General features: G+C 37.0%; 1 protein-coding gene across 6 annotated transcripts in view; it reads right to left on the bottom strand.

The window, feature by feature from the left end:
• Rbp6 (RNA-binding protein 6) overlaps positions 1–27465 on the bottom strand; it is a 1376067-nt gene that overhangs the window by 221808 nt on the left and 1126794 nt on the right. For all 6 annotated transcript variants that reach the window (XM_076538305.1, XM_076538303.1, XM_076538302.1 and 3 more), the window contains one exon: positions 18072–18120. In XM_076538305.1, coding sequence (XP_076394420.1) covers positions 18072–18120 — 49 coding nt within the window. The remainder of the gene's footprint in view (positions 1–18071; positions 18121–27465) is intronic.

The raw sequence follows: 27465 nt of genomic DNA, 5'->3' as shown, positions 1-27465 counted from the left end.
CCTTGCAGCAGAATCGAGACTTCCGGCTACTTGGAGGACGCCTCTAACTCCGGTGAAGGTATGCCTCGAAAAGTTTTCACCGAGCTCGATCGATTCATCGATTCGGGAGAGCACAGGGTCGAACCCGGAAGGGACACTTACCAGAGCTTCGGCAGATACGACGGACAAAAGCGAGATGCCTGGAGTTGATGCGAGTAATTCCATTCACCTGTAGTCGCCGCTAATCGACCGGCTTCTCGTGGCTTCTCGCATACGAACGCGAACCCAGACCCGATTATACTTCGAAGCATCCCGAGCTCTTCGTGCACCGTTTACAGCCTGCGATAAAGTTAACGACAAGCGAGCTACGATCGCTCGTGCACGATTTCTGCCCAGTACACAAGACCGGATCAGGGCTGCGGCTACTATTAAGGTGTTCTAGGCAATCGTCTAGCAGCCACGTTCAACATTTCTGCTCTAAAGCTACTAGAAACTGTGTCGAGTTCGCCAGCCACAAGATGAGTCCTAGTAGAATACTAGAAGGAATGCGATAAGTTAAAACAAAGAGGTTCACCAAGAATAATCGATTATAGCAATTAAGCGCCAGATTGGAAAATAAAGAGTTTGCTTAATTTGAAAGACTTGCATCTTCGGAAGAGGTCTTACTTCTTTCAAAGAGAACATGCCTTTTTAAAAGAAAACGTATCTTTGGAAGAGGATTTGCTTCTTTAGAAAAAGATTTATATCTTTGAAAGAATATTTGTGGCTTTGGTAGAGAACTTTCCTTTGAGTTACTAGAATTCATCTAAAATAAAAACACAGTATAAAATACTGTGCAGAGATGAGATATAAGTTCGTTGGCCAACGTGAAACGAACCTACCTCAGGTTCATATGTGTTACAAATATATTACATTTGACTGTAACAAATTATACTTATCGACTGTATAATAAGAAGAGTAAATACAACAAAGAAAGTGACACAGTAAGTTACTTTGTCCTATATCTCCGATCCCCTGAATGTTGAAAGAGGAAGATAGAAAATGTGAAATGGATTGAACAAAGAGAATTGTTCATCCTCTATGAAGTATTTACGTCGTTAATTTTATGACCACTTCGAGTTCCAGAACAAGTAGGAGAGATTATAGTTTGACTTGAAAAACGACCACTTATGAATGCTTCTGATAGTTCCAGTGTTAGTATGTTGAAGTTTGAGAACTTGGAGATGTGAATGTGGAAAATTTGAAGACAAGTATCTTCGCTATTTCTGTGCGCCTTAACGGTATCTTAACGATATTGCCGATATATCGAATTATCCATTCCGATAATAATGGATGACGACATTAACGGTCACACCTGAACAACGTTCCTGGCGACAATACCGGTATCGATGATCATCATCGGCGAGCCGGTAATCCCGTCGCTTCGCGGTTCGTGTACCGGAGCAGAATCGATTCCCGGTGAATAGCGGGTGCATACAGGAACACAGGCGTGTTTGGTAATGAATATTTATCGTTCCACAGTCCGTGACTTAACGAGAATCACAGCCAGTTCGAGGATACGATTCGCGACGCCCTACTTGGCGCTTTTCAACCTCGCCTTCGACACCTCGATTTCAACTCGCGGCGAGTCTTTGAATTATTTAAAGAAATTTCATTTATCGATGCATCGTGTATCTCGAACGTCGCCCTTATCTCCGGCTCTCAGCCGTCGTTCTCGTTCCTCCGTCAGCGCACACACAGCGTTACCCTCGGTATTCCCGGGATATTTCTTATTTTTCATCCGCGATATTTTTCCCTGGCTCGGGTAAGCGAACCGGGCGCGACCTGCAGGCCATGTAGCTCGAAATGCATACATCCGGAACGACCACGCCTGGAGGGTGCCAGCGACGGGGCTAGGAAAGAGGAATTGCGCGAACCAGGACGACGTCAACGATGACTACTACTACGACGACGACGACGACGACGACGAGTCGAGAGGACCACTTACGTTTGAATTTTAAATTCTCTCCTCTGGATGGAAGATTTTCCGGAGGCGAGGCATAGGCAAGCGGAAAGAAGAAGGACACCTCGGCGATGGATTAAGCTCGCCGAAGCACGAACCAGACGAAGGGGTCAAGTTGGCTCGGATGAGATCAGCATTCTGGATAGCGGCGAACAGAGACGGACAGGGAAGCAATGAAAGACGATGGAAACGGCGGAGCAGACGCGCGAGAGTAGCGAGGAGAGACACTTTTGCGACCTTTCGGAGCTCTGCACACCGGCTCGAACCGATCTACTCTTCCCTTTTCTTCTTGTTACACTGAGAAATCGACGCTCTCCGCTTCCGTCTCCTCTTCCTCTTTTCCTTTTCCGTGCCTCTTCTATTCGCTGGTTCAACAGCACCGCCGCACCGTCCAGATTCTTCCTGCTCCTCGTCCCGTTTCTCCTTCGCGTAGCTCGGTTCCTTCGCAACCCGCACTCGAACGATCCTCTTTTTATTCCTGTTGAAAGAGCGCCGATAGATAGGGGCGGATATTCGTGAGGTAGCTCCGATCCAGTGCTTGTAGGTCCACGAAATTGCAGCCAGAGCGGCTCAATTCAATCGCGCGAGAAACTTGCGCTACCGATGCTGCACGTGAGGATCCGCCCGGGATGGAACACGATCCTCGAGAGGGTGGAAAGGGGCGGCTGCCGACGAGAAATACGTTTACGTCGACGGGAATCGTGGATTATTCGGCGGATGAAACGGATTCGATAATAAATGTGCGTGATTGTGCGAGGGCGTTGCGAGATGATGCGCGGCGAAACGCTGTGCATGAAATGTTGTTAAGGTATGGACGAGATTGAGAGGAAAAATTGGCGGGAAAGAGGGAGGACCGCTCGGAGAATTGACGATCGCGTGTCAAATTTGACAATGATTAAATTGTGGTAAAAATTTATGATCTTATAGTTGGATTGTACCGCTGAGAGGATTTCGGTGTACCGCGAATAAAGCGGAACGAAATGGAAATACGAGGATCCTTCAATAAATAAAGAACCCGTACACGTAACTTCAAAACGGTTTATTCAATTCGAGAACTTTTTTCATGTAATCTTCTCTTATGAATAGACATTTACCCAGTTATTCTTGTTTGCCGGCAGTAAAGACAAAAATGTCTTGGAATCTGGGCTAGTTTTAGACATTCGTTTTCAGCTCTTTGTTGCCGTGTAAGTTAACTGCGTGTAAAGACTCTCTGACGACGTCAAATATACCTTGTTTTATGAGATCTCGACTGTAAAGCACAGAAGCACTTCAAATGGTTATACATTGTTTACAATGTTTTCAAAGCTGCACTTTTTTAAAGGATTTATTAATTTTGTTGTTTATATTATTTACAAGGACAGTTATTGATTTTTCGTGTGTATTACCTAATATTTAATGACGATGTGCGATGTACTTTGTGCAAAAGTATACCACGGTAAGTCAGTCAGTCAATTTCCAAATACATTATTATTTGTAAGACTGAATATTTAAATATATTTTCCACAGATTTTATAATTCCTTTTTTCTTCGTATTATCCTCGGCATTTATCCTTCTACATTCTAGGTCAAGCAAATTAAATAGGAAAGCAACAAAAAACGAAGGAATTTAAACAGCAGTATCTGGAAGATTTCATATCGAGTAGGAGAATCGAGCTCGAATGCAATCGCGCGCGAGGTGCGCGCTGCATCTGGCAGTTGGTTAAGTCGCAATAGCCCGTCAAAAGAGAAGTAACAAGAGGAAAAAAGCATGGACGAAAGGAGAAAAAGCAAGAGACGTAAGATCGAACGGGAAGGGAAGAAAGAGGGGTAAAAGTGGCTAGGCCGTCTTCTGCGTTTCAATATTTCAGAATCCCTCGTTCTGTCGCGAGAATTCTCTACGCTTCGAATATACATAGCAATGGCGGACGGTCGTAATGCAGGTGACAATTGGAGCGTGTCGATGCGCCGTTCCAAGATTCCCATAATAGAATGGAAGAAACGGCATCCCCTATTTCGAGCATTGGTTTTCTTTTATGCCGAAAACCGTCCGGATTATGTTATGCATGGCGGATGTCGTAGCACGACAGTCGTTCGCTATCTCGCTGATAAAGATTCGCCATCTTGTCGGTAGATCCGGATTTAAGGAAATCGCGGCTGCATGAGCTGGGACGTCGATCGTCGACATAGAAACGCGAGAATCAATTCCATTTTCAACGAAAGGCTGCTGCTTGCGTTACCAATAATATAATCTGCGAGACTATTATTCGATACGAAGCTCACTCTTTTTTTGAATACACTCAATTTTCGATCCACTTCAAGTAACGCGATGCATTAGAACTTTTTTAGACTTATGTCATTTTTTACGGATTTTATACTTTTTGACTTTCTTTATGTTATTTTTGATGTTATACACTTCAACGTATGATAAATACATTTATATGATTTGATAAAAAATCATTTATATTTACAGTGGAAATGGAAATGGATAGATGTATCATTTAGAATACTGCTTTTTGTTTATGTGCAAATAATATCAGACAATGCGTATAAAAATGTTGTTACAATTATTTATATGTTTGCAAATAACTGCTCAGCTGTGTATAGATTTGCAAATAATTGCATAACTGTGCAAAGGTGTACGCAGTTATTCACATGCTTGTAAACAATTGCACAATCGAGCATAGATTTGCACAGTTACTTATAGGTTTACACTATAATTGTATATTTATGCATAGATTTGCAAATAATTTGTAGGTTTGAAAATAACTGCATAATTGAGCATAGGTTTGCAAATAGTTGCACATTTCTGCAAAGATTTGCACAATTATTTGTAGATATAGTATATCACTGCTAAATGAACAATTATTTTGCTAGGTATAGTAATTACAGCCATATTCACTTCCACTCTTCAACAGTTCATTTGTTAAAATATTCAATTTAATTATTTGTTCATTCAAAATGTGTGAAAAATTATTGCTAATGAAAACTGCAAATAATTCTAATATTTTCACCTACATTCACTAACACTGCATTTTATATAAACATAAATAAAATTCAATTGATCATAAAGTGGATTTTGAAGTCATTTTTTGTACTCTCCAAATATTCTTCTGAAATTATTAAATCAAATAAATTGCAATAATTTAAATAGAGAAAATTTTGAGATAATACAAATATAGATAAAAGTTTCATAAGCAAAATGTTAAGTAATTAAAATCTGACAAAATAAATGATTATAAATTGAAATATTAAAATACAAATATTCAGAAATTCAAATCTGAAAGTACAAATATACACGAATAAAAATTCTATAACGCAAATGTACACGAATAAAAATCCCACGACGCAAATGTAAAAAAATTAAAAACGAAACCTGCTTATTTCCAAGTTTTCCCAATATCGCATTCCCGACAGATTTCAAAGATTCAGCTCGGAATCACGATGAGATAAAGCAATCCCCGGCGCGCTACTTGAGGAGCGATAAAGAGGAGCCGTTGGAAGCTGAAAGGACCATCAAATTCAGCGGCTTGACGTCAACTCTCGAAATAGGAAGTGGTCAATAATTCTCGAAGAGAGGAGGTAAAACGAGAGATCGGAACCAGCGACGTATTTAGGCTAGATTCAACGTCAACCGTAAGCAAGCCTGCGATCCTTTACGTAACATTCGCGACCGGCAACCATCCATCGTTCAAAAGTTTCCGAGCACCGGCTTGGTCGACTTCCATGACAGAGTTTTCGAAAGTTGTAACGACGCGGGAAACCCTATTCTGATAGTGTGCTCCGAGGCACAGCGTCAGTACCCATTTCCAAAAGGCGATGCCTTCCGAGTTTCTTTGGCGGACTAAAAACCGGCTACGAGAGGCGACAAATTTTCCGAGACGCAGGATTCTTCATAAAAGACACGATATTTTCATGAGAGTCAAACGTCGCGTGAAGCGTGTGTGCCGCGAGGAAAAGTTTCTCGACACGCTTCGACGAATACTGAAATTTTTAACCCTTCGCATAGTTCAACCCTCCAACACTCGTGCAATAACGTTCCGAGCATTTCCGGCTGTTTTAAGAGCGTGTTGCTTCGTTTCCAGTGATACTTAACTTTTCTATGATATTTTTTTTGCCACGGAGGAATATAAATGTTTCCTATGTTAAACTTTTCAAGCCTTGCGCACGTTATGTACATGACATCTTGCTTTACATTCAAACGTATTATCACACTTGTTTTTGTAGTGCTTATAACTGTAGGCAAATTATTATACTCAAATGGAATTCTATATTTTTTAACAGATGAAATAGAATGGATACTTTTATTGCAATTTTACAAGATATTATTTTTATAATGTAATTATATTATTGTAATTATATTACATTGTAAAAATAATACATAGTAACATTGCAGTAAAATAGATTATACTGCAAAAATAATTTATTATAATTGTATTGTAATTATATTGTAATTATATTGTAATTGTCATTGGTTGGTCAAATTATTATATTTAAACAAAGTTCTATATTTTGTAATTCTGATCGATTTTCTATTACAATGACATAACATATTATTTTTACAATATAATAACATATACATTTTATTACAATGAATTATTTTTTAAAAATTGTAGTGATAAAATTTAAAATAATTAAAGTTGAAAATAACATTTCTTAAAAGTAATATATGTAATTAAAAATAAAGATTGAACACGTAAACATAAGTCCAACACTATATTATATAGAAATTAAGATTAAGTATTATTACTGCAGTAAAATATTATAGTAATCTTATTAAGTAAATTATTATTAAGTATTATCTACTCCTTGAAAGTTTGAACACATTAAATATATCTCTTTGTAATTTCTGGAAGAAAAGAACCTTTCAAATGCAATCAAAACAAATGGTGCTACTCAAAACGATAAACGAAATGCATTGCGGGTACTGAATTTATCTTGTAAAAATAGTGCAGGTACAGGTTTGACTATAAATAAAGTGAAATCGAACATGGATAGCCTTGAATGCGATGGGTTAAATGACGTGTCTAAATTGGGCGTATCAGGGATAGAGAAACGAATGAAATAAACGTTTATTGGGAACACGAACCATACAAAGATGTCTTTAGAAATTTAATCTATTAGGGGAACGAATCTCTACTGTATTTAGATGTCAGGAGATACTACAGTGAACATTTACTACTTTGAAATAAAAGGACAGAGAGCAGCAAGAACTGTCACTATCAATATCTTACATACAAAGTTTACATTGGATGTTATAGGTAAATTAGAGCAATGGGGCAGTTGATGCGGAGCTGATTTCAGACGGCACCAGTGACGCTCACACTGAACTAAAAATGTTATGTAATATGAGCAGTTATATGTATTCATATATGTCTTTTTTGTTAGTCATTAATAATTGATTTTTAAGCTAAAATAATAATGAAAGGAAAAAATTAAGTAGGCGACGCAAAAGTAAACCCAGAGGGCGCCACTAACTCTCATAATAAACTGAAAAAGGTAAATATCTAGAATAAGGGAGCCACTTCAAAATTCGATCACTTTGAAATAAATTACTATAATACTTCCATATTGTGGATATTTTACTATTTGACGAATAACATTTTTAGAATACAAATAATTTAATAATGCGTAACGTTTTGTGGCTACACAAAAGATTTAGAATGATTCGCAAATATATAAATATAGATATTTAGAAATTTTTCCATATAACAATTGTCAATTAGAATGAAGAGTGTTTTTTGCAAGAATCTCTAGCTTCGAAACTTAAAAAACTTCAAAGAATAATGTACCCAACTAACAAATTATAACTTAATCACTTTACGCCGTATCTGAAGGAACCCTAAATTGCACGAGTCTGAATACCCAGAAGTAACACTTCAACGTACACATATTCCCAACTTCTTAGAACGTCTGACGTTTCCTCTCCGCCGCACGCATAAAATCACCTGCAATGTGACGTTAACGTGGCGTCGCGACGCTTTCTCAAGATGCACGTTCTATGGAGTCTATCGATCGGAGCACCGCAATTACCAATCAAGAACCGGCAACGCGAAACTCCCGTGGAAATCAATCTCGGCTTTCTGCTCGACTAGACGCGGACCGACTGAGTTCAAGCGAGCGGCTGGCGCACAGAGATGATCTTAGAGGTTACAGAGGTCCCGTGCCTTGCTGAGAACCGACAGAAACCGAACGGACTGCTAGAAACAGCTTCGAAACTATTTCGAACCGATCCGTGGGGAAGTTGAACGGGCATTGCAACTATTCAACGTGCATACGTGCCGAAGTTGGCGGGCAAGGTTTACCGCGCGCCGTGCGAGTTGGCTCGAGAATCGAGCGCGAATTTCTCGACGACTCGACGCGGAAGTGAACGAGTTCCGAACCGTCTGATGCTTGGCCCGGGATTACGTCAAACTGGCATAACATATCCGCCGCTGCTTGGCTACCGGTCTACCGGTTGGCTGCAGCTTTCCCAAGTTCTGAGACTTCGCGGAGATTCTGCTTGTCCAGCCAGGAGGAAACCTAGCTAGCCTAGAGTAATTGCATCCGCCCGAGGCTGGATACAATTGGACACGGGATTGCGAGCTTCGTGAAGTCGAGACGTCGCGTCGGGAATGAGACACTGAACCTATGATAGATCAAGCTAATATATTAGCCGTCTATTTTCAAAGTGGGAAAATTTTTTGTTACCGAGAGATATTTAGCTTGCCATATTTTAACGAGGCTGACAGATGACACTCACGCTGTAACTGTGACAAATCTTACTGGAATTTTTAATACGCTTCAATTTAAAGGATACGTCCAATTATAATTTGCGGAGACAAGGATTGCTGAATACAAAAATTGCTGAGTACAAAATTGACATGAAATTTGTACTTTTTTCTGTTTTAATGTTGTAGCTGTCAATTAGTTCTGACTGATGCACATGACAAATTCCTAGATCTTCAATCTTCTAAAATTTCAAAATCCTGCACTATCAAATTGCTAGATTCCCAAATCTTATACAGTGTTCATTCTATATACGCAAAAATGTCCTTTTCGATATAAGCAAAAATGTTATCCCCACCACTGGGGAGAAGACCCCTTAAGACGCCCGAAGTTCTCTCGCCGGGAAATGTAACATGATCCGAGCCTTAGTGTATCTATGAGACAATACCAATGCAAATATAAAACTTTTTTATTTTTGACTTTTTCGTTATAAAACTTTTGCCAATTAATTCTTGACATTTTTCCGATTAAAGTAAGACCAAACACGATATAATTTGGACTATATTTACTGGTTTAATTGACGATAAAAGTTTCTAACGCAGAAGAGGATAGCAAGTGAAGAAGAAAGAGACACTGCGGTCGTGGCAGTCGGCAAAGATCAAAACTCTGTTGATTATTTGCAACTTGAGCATTGCTAACTTTTTTATTTTTCATCCATTTTTTTATACAACTTTCTCCATCATATTTGTGACATTTTTCTGACTAAAATGTGATCAAACACGACATAATTTGAGTTATATTTACTTGCAATATCTAATTTGAGTTATATTTACTTGCAATATCTAAGTTGAGTTATATTTACTTGCAATATCTAAGTTGAGTTATATTTACTTGCAATATCTTATTAGAGTAAAGTCATCGATATACGCGTAACACTTGAAATTACAAGTAAATATGTCCCGCAATGTAAGACGAGGTAGAAAATGATTGACACGCTGAGTTCGGTTTCAAAAATACTATATATATATTATATGAACAGATTCCGTGGGCGAAGTAATGTCCTCAAGAGAAGGATGTCCTTCCAAGGTCCGTAGACGAATGCCCTCTTCCCGTTCCGCGAGGTTTCCTAGTCCCCGCGAAACTTGAGGCCCCAGGGTTATTTTATGGCCCGGACGTCACAGCGTCAGGCCTCTACCCCGTGGTGGTCGTCGTAGGACGGCCATGTGCCCGTCGTCCCTGCTTTATTGGGGTGGGTCATTGGGAATTTTCTAACACGTGTTTGGTCTCATTTTAATGAGAAAAATGTTACAAATATGATGAAAAAATTTAAAAAAAAAAAAAAAAAAACGAAAATAAAGAAGTTTTATTTTTGCATTAAGAGTGTCCTTCTAGTAGGTCACTGTTTGTTTACGTTCGGTCTCCTTCACTCGAAATGTAGTACCTTTACGATATACGCAAACGGCGACCGTGTTATTTTTCTCTTCTGTCCTTTTCTATGTTCGGCAAAACATCAATCAATGTAGGACCTGTATAATACATATACACAAAATCTCAGACCCAAAAGATTTGCGTATATAGAATATTCTCTGTAATCACCAAACTCCAAGGTTTCTACGTATTTATTTCCTCAAATTCTAAGATTCTCAAATATCTACATTTCTACATTTTAAAATTTCTATTTCTGTTTTTATAAAATTTCTAGTACTAATATCCTCAAATACTGAAGTTTTCAAGTATGTACATCCCCAAATTCCACGGTTCCCAAATAACTACGTCCCCAAAATTCTAATGTTTCCACATATGTACCTTCCAAACTTCTGAAGTTCTCAAACACCTATATCCCCGTCTACTATTCCTACATGCCCATGTCCTGAACTTCTATATTTCACAAGTACCTACGTCTTCAAATTGCTCAGGTTTCCAAGTCCCTACCGTCTTTAAATCAGATATCAAATTTCTAAATTCTCAAAGTCTTACAACATTAAATTTCTAAATTCTCGAATCCACAGAATCCTAAAGTGCACAATTTCAAAGTACTCCAAATTATCTCATCCCAAAAAGTACATAAAAACTGACAAGTGAGTGACGTCTTCCTCCGTTGCCACATTTTCCCTAGGTATGTCAGATTTGACGTTGACTGTACGGATCACAGCATGCCTCAGCCTTATAGGTGTGCCCGCGCCCACACCCTCGCCCGCTCCTTCACCGCGTAAGGGTGGAGCTCACGAAGAGAAAATCCTTTGGCCAGCGAAGCTTGGATAATCGCGCCCCCGAGCTATAGTCGCGCCTCTTCACCGGCTACCACGCCAGAAAGAAGACACGCTTTGCTGCAATTGCAGCTTGTCCATCCACGTGGAAATCATAGCTCGCTGCGGGACTCGAAATTGTCCGGAAACGGTCGGATTCTTCTTCCTCGGCGAGGCGACTTCTTCAGGGATTTGGACCTGACGAGCAAGCTCTCGAACATCGACTACGATCCCTCATAATTCATACGGCAGCTCGTCCGACTCGATCCTCTCCTCGAATCTAAATCGAATCTGGTTTCAAGTTTGCTACGATTTTAAACTGAACGTGGACGACCTGATTTTAGTCAACTAACATTCGAACAGTATAGTAATCTTTTAACTATTAATCTGTACATTTGCCACAAGTAAATTAATATATTTGTTGTTTTTTATTTTCATAAAACATGTGTTCAAGTTTATTACCATATAGGAAATGTATTATTCTTACGAAAATATTTGGACATTTAATTTTTTATATTTGTAGATAAAAGATACCTGTGTATGTTTTTAATTTTATAAATGAATTCCTATATGAAGTTCTAATATTTCAAACTCTAATTCCAATGGAAGATACTAATCGTGCCCAATCGGTATATTACAAATAAATTTACCTGAAGCCTAATTTACCCTAACCGACCTCAAACCTTATGGAATCATCGATTTGTCATAAACCAACCCATACAAAACCACGTAATATAAACAGCTAAGGGCGGAGGCAAATTTTTCCTCAATGTGCATGTAAGCTTCGACAATGATGTATTAAAACGCAAGATCATGTTCGAAGGTAATATGCCTATATGTGCATTGGTGTTTAAATAAACTATAGAAACGAAGTGCGCCATAATTATCGATTCAGCCACGTTGTAACTTGAATGAAAAGCCTGTTCCTTTTATCCTTACTTACAGTACGGTCGGATCAATAGAATTTATGGTAAATATTTCCCTACGTTATCCATTTACTGCGATCCTTCAGAGCATCTCATTCAACAAACGAGTCTTGCGTCGAGAGAAACACTCATCCTTTCAGTCGCTGAAAATCGCGACCCACATTTTAGCCTCTTCACGTAAATGGAAGGATCCCCTCGAGCTTCGAAGCACAACCCGAGCTGCTCCACTTGAAATAAATCTCACTCGACAGGTGCAATACACGCGTTCCCGGGCGCGTTTCGCTCGACGGGCAGGCGAGGAAAAGAGAGGGCAACAGGGAAACAACGATCAACGAATAAGATCAATCGGTGTCCCGTTCGAGCGTTGTTGTTTGCGCAACGTTCGCAGAAAATCCGACGATAATCCCCTTAGGGGTCACAAGCCAGGCGGCTACGGAAATACCATATTGTGAAATCTGCCGGAGAGCAGCGATGTTCGAGGTTTGAGGTTCGCAGACTCAACCGACGACGGGGATGGTATTGGATGTCATCGCGAGAGAGATTACGCGCCGCTTTGAAAGAGCCCCTAACCCTCCTCCCTTTGCACACCCTCGCACACCATTTTCTTCACAGAGGTACACTCGAGCGCAACGCGGCCTTTCCTTTGGATATGGAATCGCACGCAAACTTCACAGTTTCTGAATTTTCAAATTTAGAAGGATTGAAACACTCAGATCTTTATATCCCCATATGCCCACATCTCCACATATCCATATCTCCAAATTCTACATTCTCCCTGCATACTCTAAATACCTAGATTCGCAAATTACTATATTCCTGTAACCCCAAAACCCCAAATCCCGAAGGTTCCAAATTTCTAATCTCCCAAATCCCTAACCTTCCAAATCCTTACATCTCTAAATTGCCACTTCATTGAATCTCTAAGTTCTCAAATCACAGAGTATCCAAGTTCCACATCTTTAATTTCTCAATACATCACCGAATTTTCAAATCTTAAAAAACCGCTATAAATTATCGGCTTGTTACCATGTTAATTGTAGTGTAGTTGGATTTGCTTTTGACTGTACATCGCTATTTCATCGACTCCTTTCCTCACTGTCGTCCATTTGCCAAGACGCGCAACACATCCCTTCCTCCCTAACCCGTCTGACTCAACTCTTCCCTTTCTATCGTTCGGGACGTGGCGGCAACGAAACCCCTGCGGCATCGAAGGGAGCCAGCTTTCATATCCCATTTGCCCCTATTTTTCATAAGCGATATTAGAATCTATCACCGAGACCCGCCAGCCACTCTACCGAAGAGCACGTCGGCCGACGATGAACGAAAGGGGATACCGGTGAAAAAGATAGAGAGATTCCCGATTATCGGCCGGGTGGGGTGCCTCGATCGTTGACGATTATCGACCCCATTGAAACACCGACGTGAATGAATCCAGCGACATCGAGACCCTTACCGTTCGTATTCTCTTTCCGTCCCTTCTCTTTCTCTTCATCGTTTCGTCGTAAGAGTAGGGAACTGCCGTATATATTACATTAGAAGGCTGATATTTCATTCATTCTACCAGCGAATCTCTCGACCCTTCACGTTTCAACGCACTTACTCGTCTTTTGGAGTGCAATTGATTGTAGACGGTTTTTGTTCACTTTTTAATGTGCGTGCAATTGATTTTGCACGGTTTTTGTTTACTTTTTAACCCTTTAGTCGACAAGTTTTCGGCAGGTGCATCAGTCAGAGCTGCCAAATTATTATTGTAGAGTTAAAGTAAAGAAAGAATGTTGAAATGTTAGGTATATTTTGAATTTAGTGATTTTTAATTATACAAACTGCAATCGGTATCATACTCGATCTTTATGCAAATGCGATTTAGTTTTGTCACATTTGAACTGTAACTTACGTTACGACTCTGACTCCATATTATAGGCTAAGAGGTTAATGTAGATGCAATTGACTTTAGACAGTTTTTGTTCACTTTATAATATGAGTACAACTGATTTTAGTTGCTCTCTGTTTGCTTTTTAATGTGTTTGCGATTGATTTTATTTGGTTTTTATTCACTTTTTAATTTAGGCTTGCGGTTTGAGCGTCATTAATCCATGCATGTGTGTGATTGGCTTACTTTTAATGCACGTTTTTGGGAATTTTTAACAACTGACACAGAATGCACAGTGTATTATACAATGTTGTTATATAATTTTACATGATAGTTAAACAATGTCATATATGACAAGTTTTTTAATCTATGAGTTTGCAGAAGTTACAAGTTTTTGTGATTAAGAAACTTCTAAATTTTCAAATTTATAAATCTTAAAAAAAAATTTCAAAATACAGAACTTCTTAATTTTAGAAATTTTGAAAATCACAAATTCTCCAAACTAAAAGTCTAAAAATTTGCAAATTTCAAAACTAAAAATTGACAACATCACAAAATTGCAGATTCAACCGTATAAATATCTAAAATCACGTATTCTCACATCTGCAAATTACAGAACTTAAAGTTCTAAAATTTCAAAACTTGTAAACTTTTAAATTAGTAGGTCGAAGGACCACCTGCTATATTACCAATTTTTATAGCTTCATTTTGATGTAAATAATAAGAGTCAACGATATCTATCACATTACTGATTTGGTACAGTATCCGATAATATCGATTTTTGCTTTAAATACTGTCTTTGAATGCATTCAGAATGTCTTATGCTAACATACTTAATAAATCTGACTCATCAATTTAAAATTATTTAATTACAAATAAACTTTCACTTACAAAGTAACTAAACGAAATTTGCTGACACCCAAACAAAATTGAGTTAAATTAAACTAAGATTAAATTAAAAACTGGTTACTTGGACAAATATGTTGAAGATGGACTCGCCCACAAAACTTTAACCAGAATTATAACCGAATAGTTCCATAAATCACACACGATCATACGCAGTAGCTGTACATACATGAAAAACAAACAGAGGGTAACATAAGTAACACGATTTTATTTCCCATATTCATAGCCCTTCGCCGGCATTAATCTGATAAGGGTAGAATGAATATGCAACAAGTACGAGTTGCGCACATTCGCACAGCGTGCAATCGAACAAACGTAACTCTTCCTCTTCATCTTGATAGAGCAACCTCATAGGCTCATTAAAGTACGCGAGTCATAAAAAAGGAGGGATACTCTCCACCAGGAAGATTGAAAGGAAAAATCAATTTTTCTTTTCATGTTGCTCGTATCGTAAGAATTTATGTATTCCTATCGTTGCTTATCTCTCAATCTCCGCTATCGTTTTAGTAAGACGGAAGCTTAGGGTGGCACACAACACATTCAAAACGATCTCTTCGCGAACGTAAGAAAGCTTGCGATAACAGATGGTGTTATGGTAATTTTATGGTCCCTCTTCCCCCTTTCTTTCACTCGTTCATCGTTCGGCTTCTAATCGAGTCAGGATGAATTTACATTTTTCGTATTTCCCCGCGCACGGACGGAATTCCTTCGGTCGTTTGTACATGTACGCGGTCGGGATGTAAAATGCTCGTAGTCTCGATTCCCGGCACGCGCCGATTCTTTTATTCTTTATGTTAATCGCAGCTGAATAAAAAGCCTGCGTAACTGGCCGCCATGATCGAGCCATTGTTATGCGTGACGCGATTGCCTGAAATTCAAAGACTTTTCGCAGCGTTTACCTCGCCCCTGTATAATCGACTGTTAACGCGATCGTATCAAGAAATATTCCCTGTCCCTCGGGGATGAGATTTCGTTGGATTTTCATAGATAGTTAACTGATAACGTGTCAAGAAATTTTACACGGTTTATAGGAACGATCGTTGCGTTAATCGTGACATTCTGTTTGAGTTATTTGATCAATTTTGAATGCAAATGCGGTGATTTTTATGCGAGCTACGTTCGAGGTGCGGAAAGAATTTATTTGTTATGACAGGATAATGAGATTTGAGTTTATACGAGCAATTAGTAATTTCATTGTGTTTTAATTCGGGCACTGATGAGCAACGGTTAGACATTTGGAAATTCAATAATTTTCACATTTTGTTAAATTTTTACATATTTAAATTATTATGTATTAACATGGAGAAATGAAGAAATTTCTTAACTTCCATATGTGAAAATTCAATAATAGAACATTTGGAACTTTTATTTCTGCATTTTTAAGTTTCTGATTTATGAAATAAATTATCGAACTTCGAGTTATTAAATTTATAAATGTCCACATTTTCAAATTACTAAATTTTTAAGTAAAAGTATTATCAAATTCTTTAATTTTTTAATGTCAGTATTTTTTAATTTATAGTTTCCAAATTTCTCAACTTCTGAAGTTCAAAATTTTCAAATTTCTAAATTTCTACATTTCTAGCTTTCCAAATCGCTAAAATTTTCTCTAAATTTCTAAATTTCTAAATATCCACGTCGCTAAATTTTTAAATCTCTAAAAATCTAAATGTCTAAATTTCTAAACCTCTGAATTTTCAAATCTACATTTCTAAATTTTTAAGTTCTTGCAATTCTATGTTTCTAAATTTTCAAGACTAAGTCATTCTCTGAATTTCTAAATTCCTACACTATTAAATTTCTAAATTTTAAAGATTCTAAATCATTCTCTAAAGTTCAAAATTCATTAATTTATAAATTTTCCAAACTCTAAATCTTTCTCTAAATTTCTAAACCTCTAAATTGTAAAATGTACACATCTAAATTTCTAAATTCTTATACTTCTAAGTTTCTAAATTTTCAAGACACTAAATCATTCGCTAAATTTCTAAATTTTTAAATCTGTAAATATGTAAATATGTAAATATGCAAATCTGTAAATATGTAAATCTGTAAATCTGTAAATCTGTAAATCTGTAAATCTCTAAATCTTGAAAACACTGAATGTGGCCATTTACAAATTTCTAAACTTTGAAATCTCTAAATTCCTAAACATCTAAATTTCTGCTTTTCCAAATCATTAAATTCCTCAGTTTCCAAACGTGAACATTTGAAAATTTTCAAATAATCAAATATGTCAATTTGCAAACCTGAAAATTTAAACGTTCAAAAACTTCTAAATTTGTAAATCGAGCTGGAAAATCCATAAATCCATAGCTTGCTAAATTCATACACGTCAAAACTTCAACATTTTTTAATAGCTAAGTTACAAAATTATCCATTTACCATTTTCACATTTCAAAATTCGGAAATTTAACAACTTGAAAATGTAAAAGCTTAAAATTTGAAATGTCTTTGATATTCCTCTACATTTCATTTTCCGTTCACAAACTCTCCTACTAAACTCACGTTTTTAAATTATAAATGACTTCTAATTACTTCGATAGAGATCACACGCTTCGACTAAGAAACAGTAACAAAATAACACAGTGCCTAACACTCATTTCAAATATCTCATGAAATAACCTGAAAACACTGAAAACTCGAAAAGGATATATCCAAGAAAACGTTCGTGTCAGAGTTGAAGTCATTAACGAAAATAACTAACTCCAGTATCTAAAAAGATCTAGCAACGGCGAGTGTTCTCATACAACCGCAATAACTATTTCAAATATAGCAGTTACGTTCAATTATTTTCTCATCTATAAGTTCTACATAATCAAACAGCGCGAACGCCGCAAGAAACTTTTCCCGCTCCGCGTAAATCCTCAACAGGCACGGCATCGCATGGAAATTTCCCTGATGATATCTTTGGAATCGCGCGTAATCAATACCACGGTATTAAGAAATTTTCTCCGTTTCATGGAAACGTAACACGAGTCGAAAAATAATCGACGACACAATCGACCGCCATCGAAGCAGCAAGAACACCCGTTAGCGTTGAATCGCGCAATCATCGTCGCGATTAATGCTTCGATTGATCGTGTTGTCGAATTAATGTTATTTATCTTCGACGTTGGCGCACTGGCGTCGCGCGTATCACCGTAATCGCTAATTATAGTTTCGAGCCGGCTTGTTAATTACCCGGTCTGCGATCCGCGCGAGCAAAATGCCAGTATTATTGACTCGCTAAACAGAGAATAGTCTCGACCATATTTTCAGCGTATTTGCGTGCGTAGCGAAGTTGCACGGTGCACACATCGAAATTTTGGACGCGTGACGTCAGCACTCCTCTTACGCGCGTTTCAACGATCACCGGTGATTAAACAGCAATTACCAGCCTGGCGAATCGAATTATTGTATCGAAGGGGTGAGATACCATCCCCCTTCGTACGGAGAAAATCATAAATCTCACTCACCTCTGTGCCTGTTGGTCTGCTTGTCGAACATCAGCATGGCATCCTCGATCTGCAATTCAAAAGAAGAAACAAGTTAATTGCTGTGATCGTGCAGAGACATTGGAAATTTCGCGCGATAGGTAATTGTGTCGAGTCTGCTCTAATATCTCAAATATTCTAGCTATTTACGTCGGCGATAGGTATTTTGCCCTGAATGTGATACCAAGCTTTAATGAACTCTGATACGCTATTTATCGTCATTTTTTATTTGTTCGGAGAAACGAATTTTATATTGCTTTAGGAATGCATATGGAATCAGAGATGTTTAAAATTTTTCGAGAGTCTACAGATGAATTTAAGATTTTGAGGCTATAGACAGGTTTGAGACGTTTTTTTAAAGGGCTCACAGAGGGACTTAAAATTTCAAGGAGAAATACAGTTAATTTTTGAAAGATGGTAGGTCCTATTGAATTTTTAAAAGAATACTACAAACAAGTTAAAATATTTCTGTTGGGACATCTGTATCTCATCAAAGATTACTATAACTGATTCTCTTTATTTTATAATTTTTGCGTTTTCTAATATTTCAAGATTTTCGAATTTTTAGTATAAGTACAGCTATTTGCAAAAGTAAGTTTGTAAATATTTTCAAAAGAACTCATATTAAAATATTGGAATATTGTACATATTATACTGAAAGATGCTACATATATGCTATATTGAAATATGCTACATATACTGTATTGAAAGTTCGTATAGATAAACTACCAAGAAGTAATTTCTGAGCTATTTAATCAAATGTAATTTGTAACTGCAATTTTAAGAACTGTGTACAACACAATAGTATTATCATACAAAGTAGAATTATTAATAAAATTTTCATCCATTCTCAGTAAAAGATATTTTGCATTAAATTAAAAATCTCGTCAAAACATCGAATAAACAACAAATTTCGCAACACATTACGAATACATTTCGTACTAAACAACTGGTTAAGATAAAGGTATTATACTGAAGAAAAGACTATGAGTCTCAATGAAACATTGTAACATTATAAGTCACCGACTCTAACTCGCTGTTGCCGGGAAAACAACCCCTTCTACGTGTCAAGATTCTAAAATACCCCGCTGAAAGCATTACGGATCGTAAACAGCCCCGTGGAAATACAGCTCAAGAAGTTGGGGTGGCACGACAAATTTTTGAAGGGCGATCAACTTTCCTTGGTAAGGAAATTACTCTCGCAAGTTTCATAGAAACACACGAGCACGACTTTGCTGAATGTAATTTCCCCTCTGAACACGCCTCATTTTTATCATACTGCTTCTAGCAAATTATCCGGACTACTCATTCGTCAATTAAGTACTGCCCTCGTTAAATCTCTGCGATCAATACGCATGATCGAGTTTTTAGCTCGACAAAATTTCAGTAATTCTGGTAATGGTTGATTTAGACGTTCAAACTTCTAGAACCATTTTGAAATTATTCTTGTTAAATAGATCTATATTAAAATATATATTGTAATTTGTATGCGATCGTATGTATAAACCTAATAAACCTAATAATCCTAATAAACTTAATAAACCTATAAACTTAACCTAACCCTTGTTTTTAATTATCTGTGTTATAGCGTGTTTGACCACAAACGTCAATCTTCACTATGACGACATAATGTTTTTATTAAATAATAATAATGACGAAATAAAATGAACAGTAAGTCACACATGTGTGTATTTACCACTCACACATCGCTATTAATACCCTTTAACCCTCGAAAGCAGTTTAATGATTTGGAACTATTATATTCCAATATTGTTCTACCGTTTCGATCGCAACCCCATCGGCATAAGAGCGAAGCCGAAATCGCAGATAGGATCGCTCGTATTCTTCCAGAAGGTACATATGTGTCGTAAAACACAGCTGGATCGAGATTTACGAAGCACACGGTCGAGGAAGGCGTAGCAAGGGGATTGAGAAGCGGGAGTTGTAGCAGATCCCTCACACCCCCTATTTTCGGGGGTGGTGTTGTCGGTAACCTAACCGAAGTGCGAGAGGTACTGGAGAAGCGTAGGAGGCGGGAAGGCGACGCGACCGGCAGGATTTATGGGACAGGAGAAACAATAGGGATTACCTTCACCCTCTACCGCCCTTCAAGTTCGTCCTCGCTTTGTTCCTTCCTGTTTCCTGCGAAAGGACCACAAGCCCGAAACGATAGAAGTAGCGGGCACGTGAAAACGGATCGGGATTATTCCTCGGAGAGAGCCGGAAAAGGGGTGAACGAGGAGAAAGAGTGTAGCGTAAGCCGCGATGCAACGGGGTAAATATTAGATTATGCGATTAACATTCGATGGACTTCATCACGGAGGGGGACAGCTTTATCCCGTTTGCATCTGTCAACGCAGCGTAATTCTGTTTACCGTTTTACGTAATATGCTTCGCGGCAAAAGTAACATCGGAAGGGCGTATGCCCGAAGAGATAGGGTGGCGTTGATTTAGGATGCAGCTCGAAAATGTTGGTCAGCCGTGGTAAAGATAATCAAGAGAGGAAACGTTACTTGGTTACGAAATTGTATGCATAGGAGTTGAAATTGTTCGGAGAATACGTGGAAGATCTTTGTTACTAACAGCTACCTATATACATGGTAATAGTTATGTAAATAACTTATCGTGGGGTGTGTTGTACGTGAATTTTGTTGACAAGTATGAACAAGATTCACGGACAGAGTTTTAGGACGGGATGAGTTAATACCGTTAGAAGCTCCAAATATAGACTAAAACTTGGTGAGTATATATGCAAAGTATTAAATTTTGGCGCCAAATTTTACTAATATATTCATCATATCAAAATAAGAAACTGCTAGAACTTAGAAGGCAAGAAAAAATATTAACATAGGGATTTAACGATATTGAAAAGTTATGACAAACATGCAAAATGACTTTGGACTGCTGTGTTTAATGCCACAGAATGTGCACCAGTCTTGTATGCAAATATTTACCATGTTCCATAATTCTTTTATCTAAAGAAATCTTACGTTTCACCTAACTGTACATATCAACAATATAAATCCTTCATATCCTGATTAACATTTTCTATCATACTCAATAGAATCAAGAAAAAAGATAAACATACTATAAAACACTAAATTGATTTTCAGACACAAATGCACATATGACTCCAAACAAAATTTTAATTAAAGAAACAAAGTTAATCTCTCCACTTCCAAGTATAACATCGGAAAGAAACTCGTTCCATTAATTTCATACATTGACCGCTACGTGCCGTAAAACTTTCGCGCAAGCAATCTTTCGCATCTCGGATGCTGAAAGAAATAACGGAACTGTCATAAATTACCATAAGCACCCTAGACAAAGTCGTAAATAAAAAGAACCGGTGAAATTCATCTTGCCAAATCGTTTCGACATTTTTCACCGTCCGGAATTGTCATGTTTATCACGCAGATGGAAATTGATACCAAACACGTTGGTGCTTTCCGGCCGTCGTCTGGATTTCAGACTGAGCCGTTCTCGGGGCGAAGGGTTTGAGGACGACGGGTAGGGTTTGTTTGAATATCGTTAACTGTTTCGTGAACGCGTCGAGAGGAACGGGGATTGGAAGCGAAAAAAGAAGCGACCAACAGCTTGTTCCTAAAGATCCGTTTCGTTGGAGCTAGCGAGAGAGCAGCCACGTGTAAGGTTCGTAGACGTTGCAGTTGCTTCAACGAGGAAACGATTCAAAGCATGATCGTTCTGTAGCACTACTTAATTATCTTCCCCAGAAAGAAATAATAATAAAGCGGCGGGTCGATCCTTTAAAAGCGACCAGAACTGGTTGCCTACGCGTTCACGGATGACGATTATTCATCGGAATGATTCAGGACCCGTTGCTTTGAGAAGCACGCGAAGCATAGCAAGGAATTGAGTTTCTTAGACGACGTTCGTCCCATTTTTATTTTCAAAAGAACGAGTAATATTATACGACGGAAAGAAGGCCATGAGGAGAGAAGAAGAGAGAAGGACAGACGGACCGAAGCTTTTAATGAAAACAGAAGAAGCATCGCAGCGTAAGACTGACACCAGGGACCCCTAGCCAAGTCTTTCACTACCGCGATATTTTTTTCTCTTCTTTCACAAAGTCCACATCTTTCCATTATTTCCTTTTTTTCGTATCACACCTTTGGCGGCATCGTTGACAGTTAAATCAAAGCCCGAACATCCCTCGTTTGACGCCTTCGAATTTAGCCCTGTCCAAATACACGCTCGCAACCGATAGTGGGTGAAGATAGCAACGATTTCGCGTGGGAGTTACGAACACCTACGTGCTTTCGAACTTCGGGGTATACATTGCACAAATTTTTAATAGACGTGGGCAGTACATTTCAGACCAAAACGGACGTAAACGTAGGTGATCGATAAACGTGGGACGCATCACGCTGGAATTAAATTTAGCAAACTCTGACGAATGCCGTGTTTGGATAGCAAAGACAACACAGAGTGAACCATCGAACTGTTTTCTTATAAAAATATAGTTTTAACTTTAAACTGAGCTTTGGTAAATATTGTCAATTGTTTAAAATGAAAGAATGTAATGTATATCAATTTTAAATAAAAAAGCTTAAAAATTATTTCAAATAAAAGAATGTATGTCAATTACTTTAAATGTACTCAGCTTAAATAGAGCTGAATATATTTCAGATAAAGTTGAAGATAATTATTGTAGTTGTGTTAAAAAATTCAGCTAACTTGACAGAGATAAATAATATTACAGAATATTTTATTTAAGTGACTCAAATGTCAAACTCAAAAAATACGAAAACTATTTTATTAATTTAATTTATAATATAATTTCAATAGCATTAATCAACATCTGGTTAATATTTAGTATGTTATACCAATGAATATTATTTCATAATGTTTATAAAATATTTTTATATTTTTTGTTGTCATAATTAAAAAAGATGTATGCTTGGTCACACTTACACAAGACACCCCGTAATTTATATTGTAAATATCTTTAATTACGAAATATAATGCAAACACAAAAATGGCGTTAGATACAAAACACATTTCAACTCTCATGCATTGAAAACCAAAAATAAAATATTTACAATAAATGTTTATTCCAAATAATTATTTTGTTACCGCATTTCAAATAAAACGCGATCTACGACCAAAACTGTGTTTTATCGTATTTACACAAAATCCTTTACACCTTTATAAAATCAAATCGAATAAATTTTATGAACTGTTTTCCTTTGATGAAAATGCATTGGAAGAACATTAATTAATTTTTGATCCAAAAAATTTGCAGAGAAAAGCGACGATAAAACGTCCGAAAAACGTGAAATAATGCTGAAAATATTTTTCATATCGAATTTTTCAGTTCCGTAGATTAATTAACCGAAGAGAAGTACAAATAATTGCATCAAAGTCGTGATTCAATTATCTCTTTGATTACGCGAGAAAATAAAAATGTCCGACACAAAGTGAATTTACGCTTAAATAAAGAAGCGCACGACAGAGATGTATCTGGATATTTAAAATTCTTTAAGAATCGAGAGTATCACGATTTTCGAACATCTTCATACGGGCGTAATTAAAGCTAAACACTGGAAATGAAAGAATATAAATTCTTAAAAGATCTACTCGACGGGACTCGATCCCTTTGATCATTTCAATATCTCGTTCCGTTAAACAAAGAAGATTGTACCACGTTTCCTGACGCGAAATTATTTCAACTTTTCTGCTCTTTTGCCTCTTGCTGGTCCGCGTAATATCCTCGGGGCAAGAATGGCAAAACCCCTTTCTCGATATACTTTGATGTCCTCAGAGTTGTTCGACGGAATCACCCTCTAGCCTCGAGTCGTTGAATCGATATTAATCTTTCTCCTCCACTGTTCCTCACGATTTTCTTGTCGTGCCTTGACGCTAAAGTTATTGCGTCCCGTTTAACTGACGATTATGGAAAACGTTCTGTCAATTCGACCAAGTCCGGATTAAGATTTCCGGGAGATCGCGGGCTATCGAACTTTCGGAGTGCAATTTTCTTAAAAATCGGGTAAGGATATAGTAATAAATTTTTTTAGATTATAAAAGATTATAAAAGAAGTCCTCAAACAGTAAGATATATTCTAAATGAAATTAAAATTAATTAGTAGTAACCGGACTAAGGAGTACTGTATAAAAATGAACATTTGTATAATATAAATCATATTCAACATACAATAGATACTACTTTAATTTTCTCTGTAGATACGCTTATATTAACTTTCTCTTTTATAATAATATGTTATAGTGTAATCAAGATTGACGTATTCCTTTATTATTGCAAATTGATTTATTAGTGCATTTAATGCGATCTCCAACTACAATAGAGAAGTGAATAAGATTTTATTTAATCATCTTCTGAAATGAATAGAGTTTAGAATCGGGGTCTTAGAGAAGTTGGACTTGGGGATGCAGTTCTTTTTGTACCCCTATTTCAGTCTGTTTAACAGATTCTGCAGCTGACATGGGTGTACGAAATATTGTCGATGCAGGTCCTGATATTTGCATGTAGAACAAGCACGTTAGCGAATTGAAAATTAATTATAAAGCAATCTTTATAACGAAAATTTTGGCTTGTTTGTTTGCAGAAACGCATTTAAATCGCTGTTCAATTTCAGAAATATTGCGTTTGTACGATATAATTCGTACCTCGGTTTAATAAAATGTGTGCTTGAAAATATAATTTTTGAGAGAAAATCACAGTCGATGTGGTAATTATAAAATCTGGGGTAATTAAACATTTCTTTAATCTGTGGTTCCAATGGGGTGGACTAATTAAATGTCAATAAAATAAGTGTGAAGCGCAACTGACTTTTCAGTAGTTATGTACTATCTTTAGTCAGACGCGAGCGTATTTACTATGTTTCACAGGTTTGTAACTTAATTTTATAATGTTATTCACATTTTTTAATTTTTATAGTATTATTAGTAATATTTCACCTTGCAATGAAATTATTTTTACGCTTTATTTGATGTGTGTCTTTAAATCGATTATTTTGGTTGCACACACATTTATAATTTTGCAGATTCTAATTTATATTGATAATTAAGTATTGCAAAGTAATTGCATTACATAGTATATATGATAATATTAAATATAGAAATACTATCGCATACCTGATAATAAATATGAGAATGAAATAATAATAAATACTAAAGTACAAATATGGATAAATCAAGATGTAAATAAAGACGATTTTTGTTTTAAAAAAATATTATGGATTAACGTGTTATAATTATTCATAGTTCTGTACGAGGGAAATTGAAATATAGTTTGACAATAAATATCATTTTTATGATACTTCATAAATATTGATGCAATCATTTTGAAAATAAAAATTGTTCATTACTAATTCAAACAAATTCGTAGAAAAAGCAGTGTGCACTATCACTTGCAATGTAAATTAGCATAACCGTCGATAATATTTCTTATCCTAACATAAATCTTCTGCAAAAGATACGAAGGTCGTACTAAAAGTCACGGTCAACTTTATTTTAGAAATTACTTTACAATTTTAATCTTATTTCATTATAAGATTAAATACATATACACATATAACCAAATTATATGTATATTACAATAACCTATGCACGTGTATCTGTACCCATAACCTAAACACATAATGACTTTTATAATCATTATAACCTATAATCCATTTTTATTAAAAAAGAGATTATATCGTAATCAAAGTTTATTCCTTCCGAAGATGCATAACATTTGATGCTTGTATTGCTATCCTTAAAATACTTCATCCAACATTTCATGCCACGTCTGAACATGTATTCTAACCTTCATGCATTTCAGCAACGTAAAACAAATAGAATTCGTAAACGTCATGCTGTCGGAAATATAAGTATTGGCCATTTTCTTTTAACTGTCCGTAGTCACAAAATGAACGCTACAGACCTGTTACTCAAGTCATTGCACATTGTATATTACCACAGTTGATTTCTCAATAATCTGTAATTTAAGAAAAATATGGTCGTGTTTACTACAATCTTCATACAATTTACCTTTCGGTACAATGGTTTCACGTCTGCATCGTTCACGTTGCAATCCAAGAATCAAGCACAGTTAATAGCGCGAAGTAATCTCGAATAATGGGATTCGTGTAAACGCAACAATTTCATCGAAGGTTCAGAATATGTGTGGGAAATTCCCGAACGAACGGAATCGAAAGGTTACGAGAAGAAAGAGAGAAACACGGGACGAAGGATTGTTGTCCCTATGGAGCAATCGACTTTTGGCGAGTGGGCGAAGTGTACCTTATTACAAGTTCGATTCTAGCTGTGTTACAGCTCTCCATGGACCGTGCTGTAGATTGCTGTCTTACGAGTGCTGCCCTTTCTGCCAAATGGGCTCCCCTTTCGAAGACACACCTCGTATCATTTCCCGTGGCACCTTTCTTCTCCCTCCGTTTAAGCCGTCTTGTTCAGCGAACTAATTTAAAAGGGCGCATGAAACTGGGTCAAAAATGTGCCTTTTGTGCGGGGTACTTCTCTGCATTTGGCCTACTGTGATATTTGTAACGTACACTCTCCTCCATAAGTCTCAGACACACTAGTTTCAACTTTAGGTTTGACTCAATTGCATTAAATATCGCCAAAATTAGAATAGTTAATAGTTCATTACTTCCTTACACTGCATACAATGTTTAAAGGCTTAAGTATATTATAATAAAAAGAAATAAAAATCAGTACAAAATAAATAAATTTCCTAATTCAAACTTAGAAGCTTGAAAACCGGTCATTTGACAGGCTTTAGTTTCAGTGTTCAAAATATATTATTTAATACTTCAGACTGCTGCTTTATATTATTAATATAACTAATGGTATTTAGAATGATTTAAAAGCTTCCATTTTTTAATTATTTAATCAATTTGAGCTTGTAGCATCAATACCGATAATTTCAGGGAACGTGTCAATTTTACTTGTTAATTATTAATGTTATTTTACCTAAATTTCTAAAATAATTTTAACATTTACAGTATTTTTGCATTTATTCTGCATTATTGCGAGAAAATTGTTCAACACGTGTCTCTTTCGCACCTTACTTGCATTTATTTTCCATAAAACAGGAAGTGAAAATCTCGCGATAAAATGCCCCAAATTTATTAACCAAACGAGAATCATCAGTCAGTTCCCGCGACAAACTAATCAAGTTCCCAAAATCCCCAGCCAAGAAACGGTGCTGTTTAAATTCCCGTTGTTCAAGAAGCCGCTGCGTCGGCGAGATAACCTAACGCGATAATCGATTCCGTCGGGAAGGCCGTAATTGCATTTACGGAGACAAATGAAGCATTCTAAAATAAACACCATTGCCAGAAGAGGATCGCGTTCGCTGGCGTCTCCTGAAAGCTTTCCCGCTCTTTTC

This window comes from Megachile rotundata, chromosome 12 (assembly GCF_050947335.1).
Source record: "Megachile rotundata isolate GNS110a chromosome 12, iyMegRotu1, whole genome shotgun sequence".
NCBI lineage: Eukaryota > Metazoa > Arthropoda > Insecta > Hymenoptera > Megachilidae > Megachile > Megachile rotundata.
Note: the sequence above shows the minus strand (reverse complement) of the source record. Positions and strands in the feature narration are given on the sequence as shown.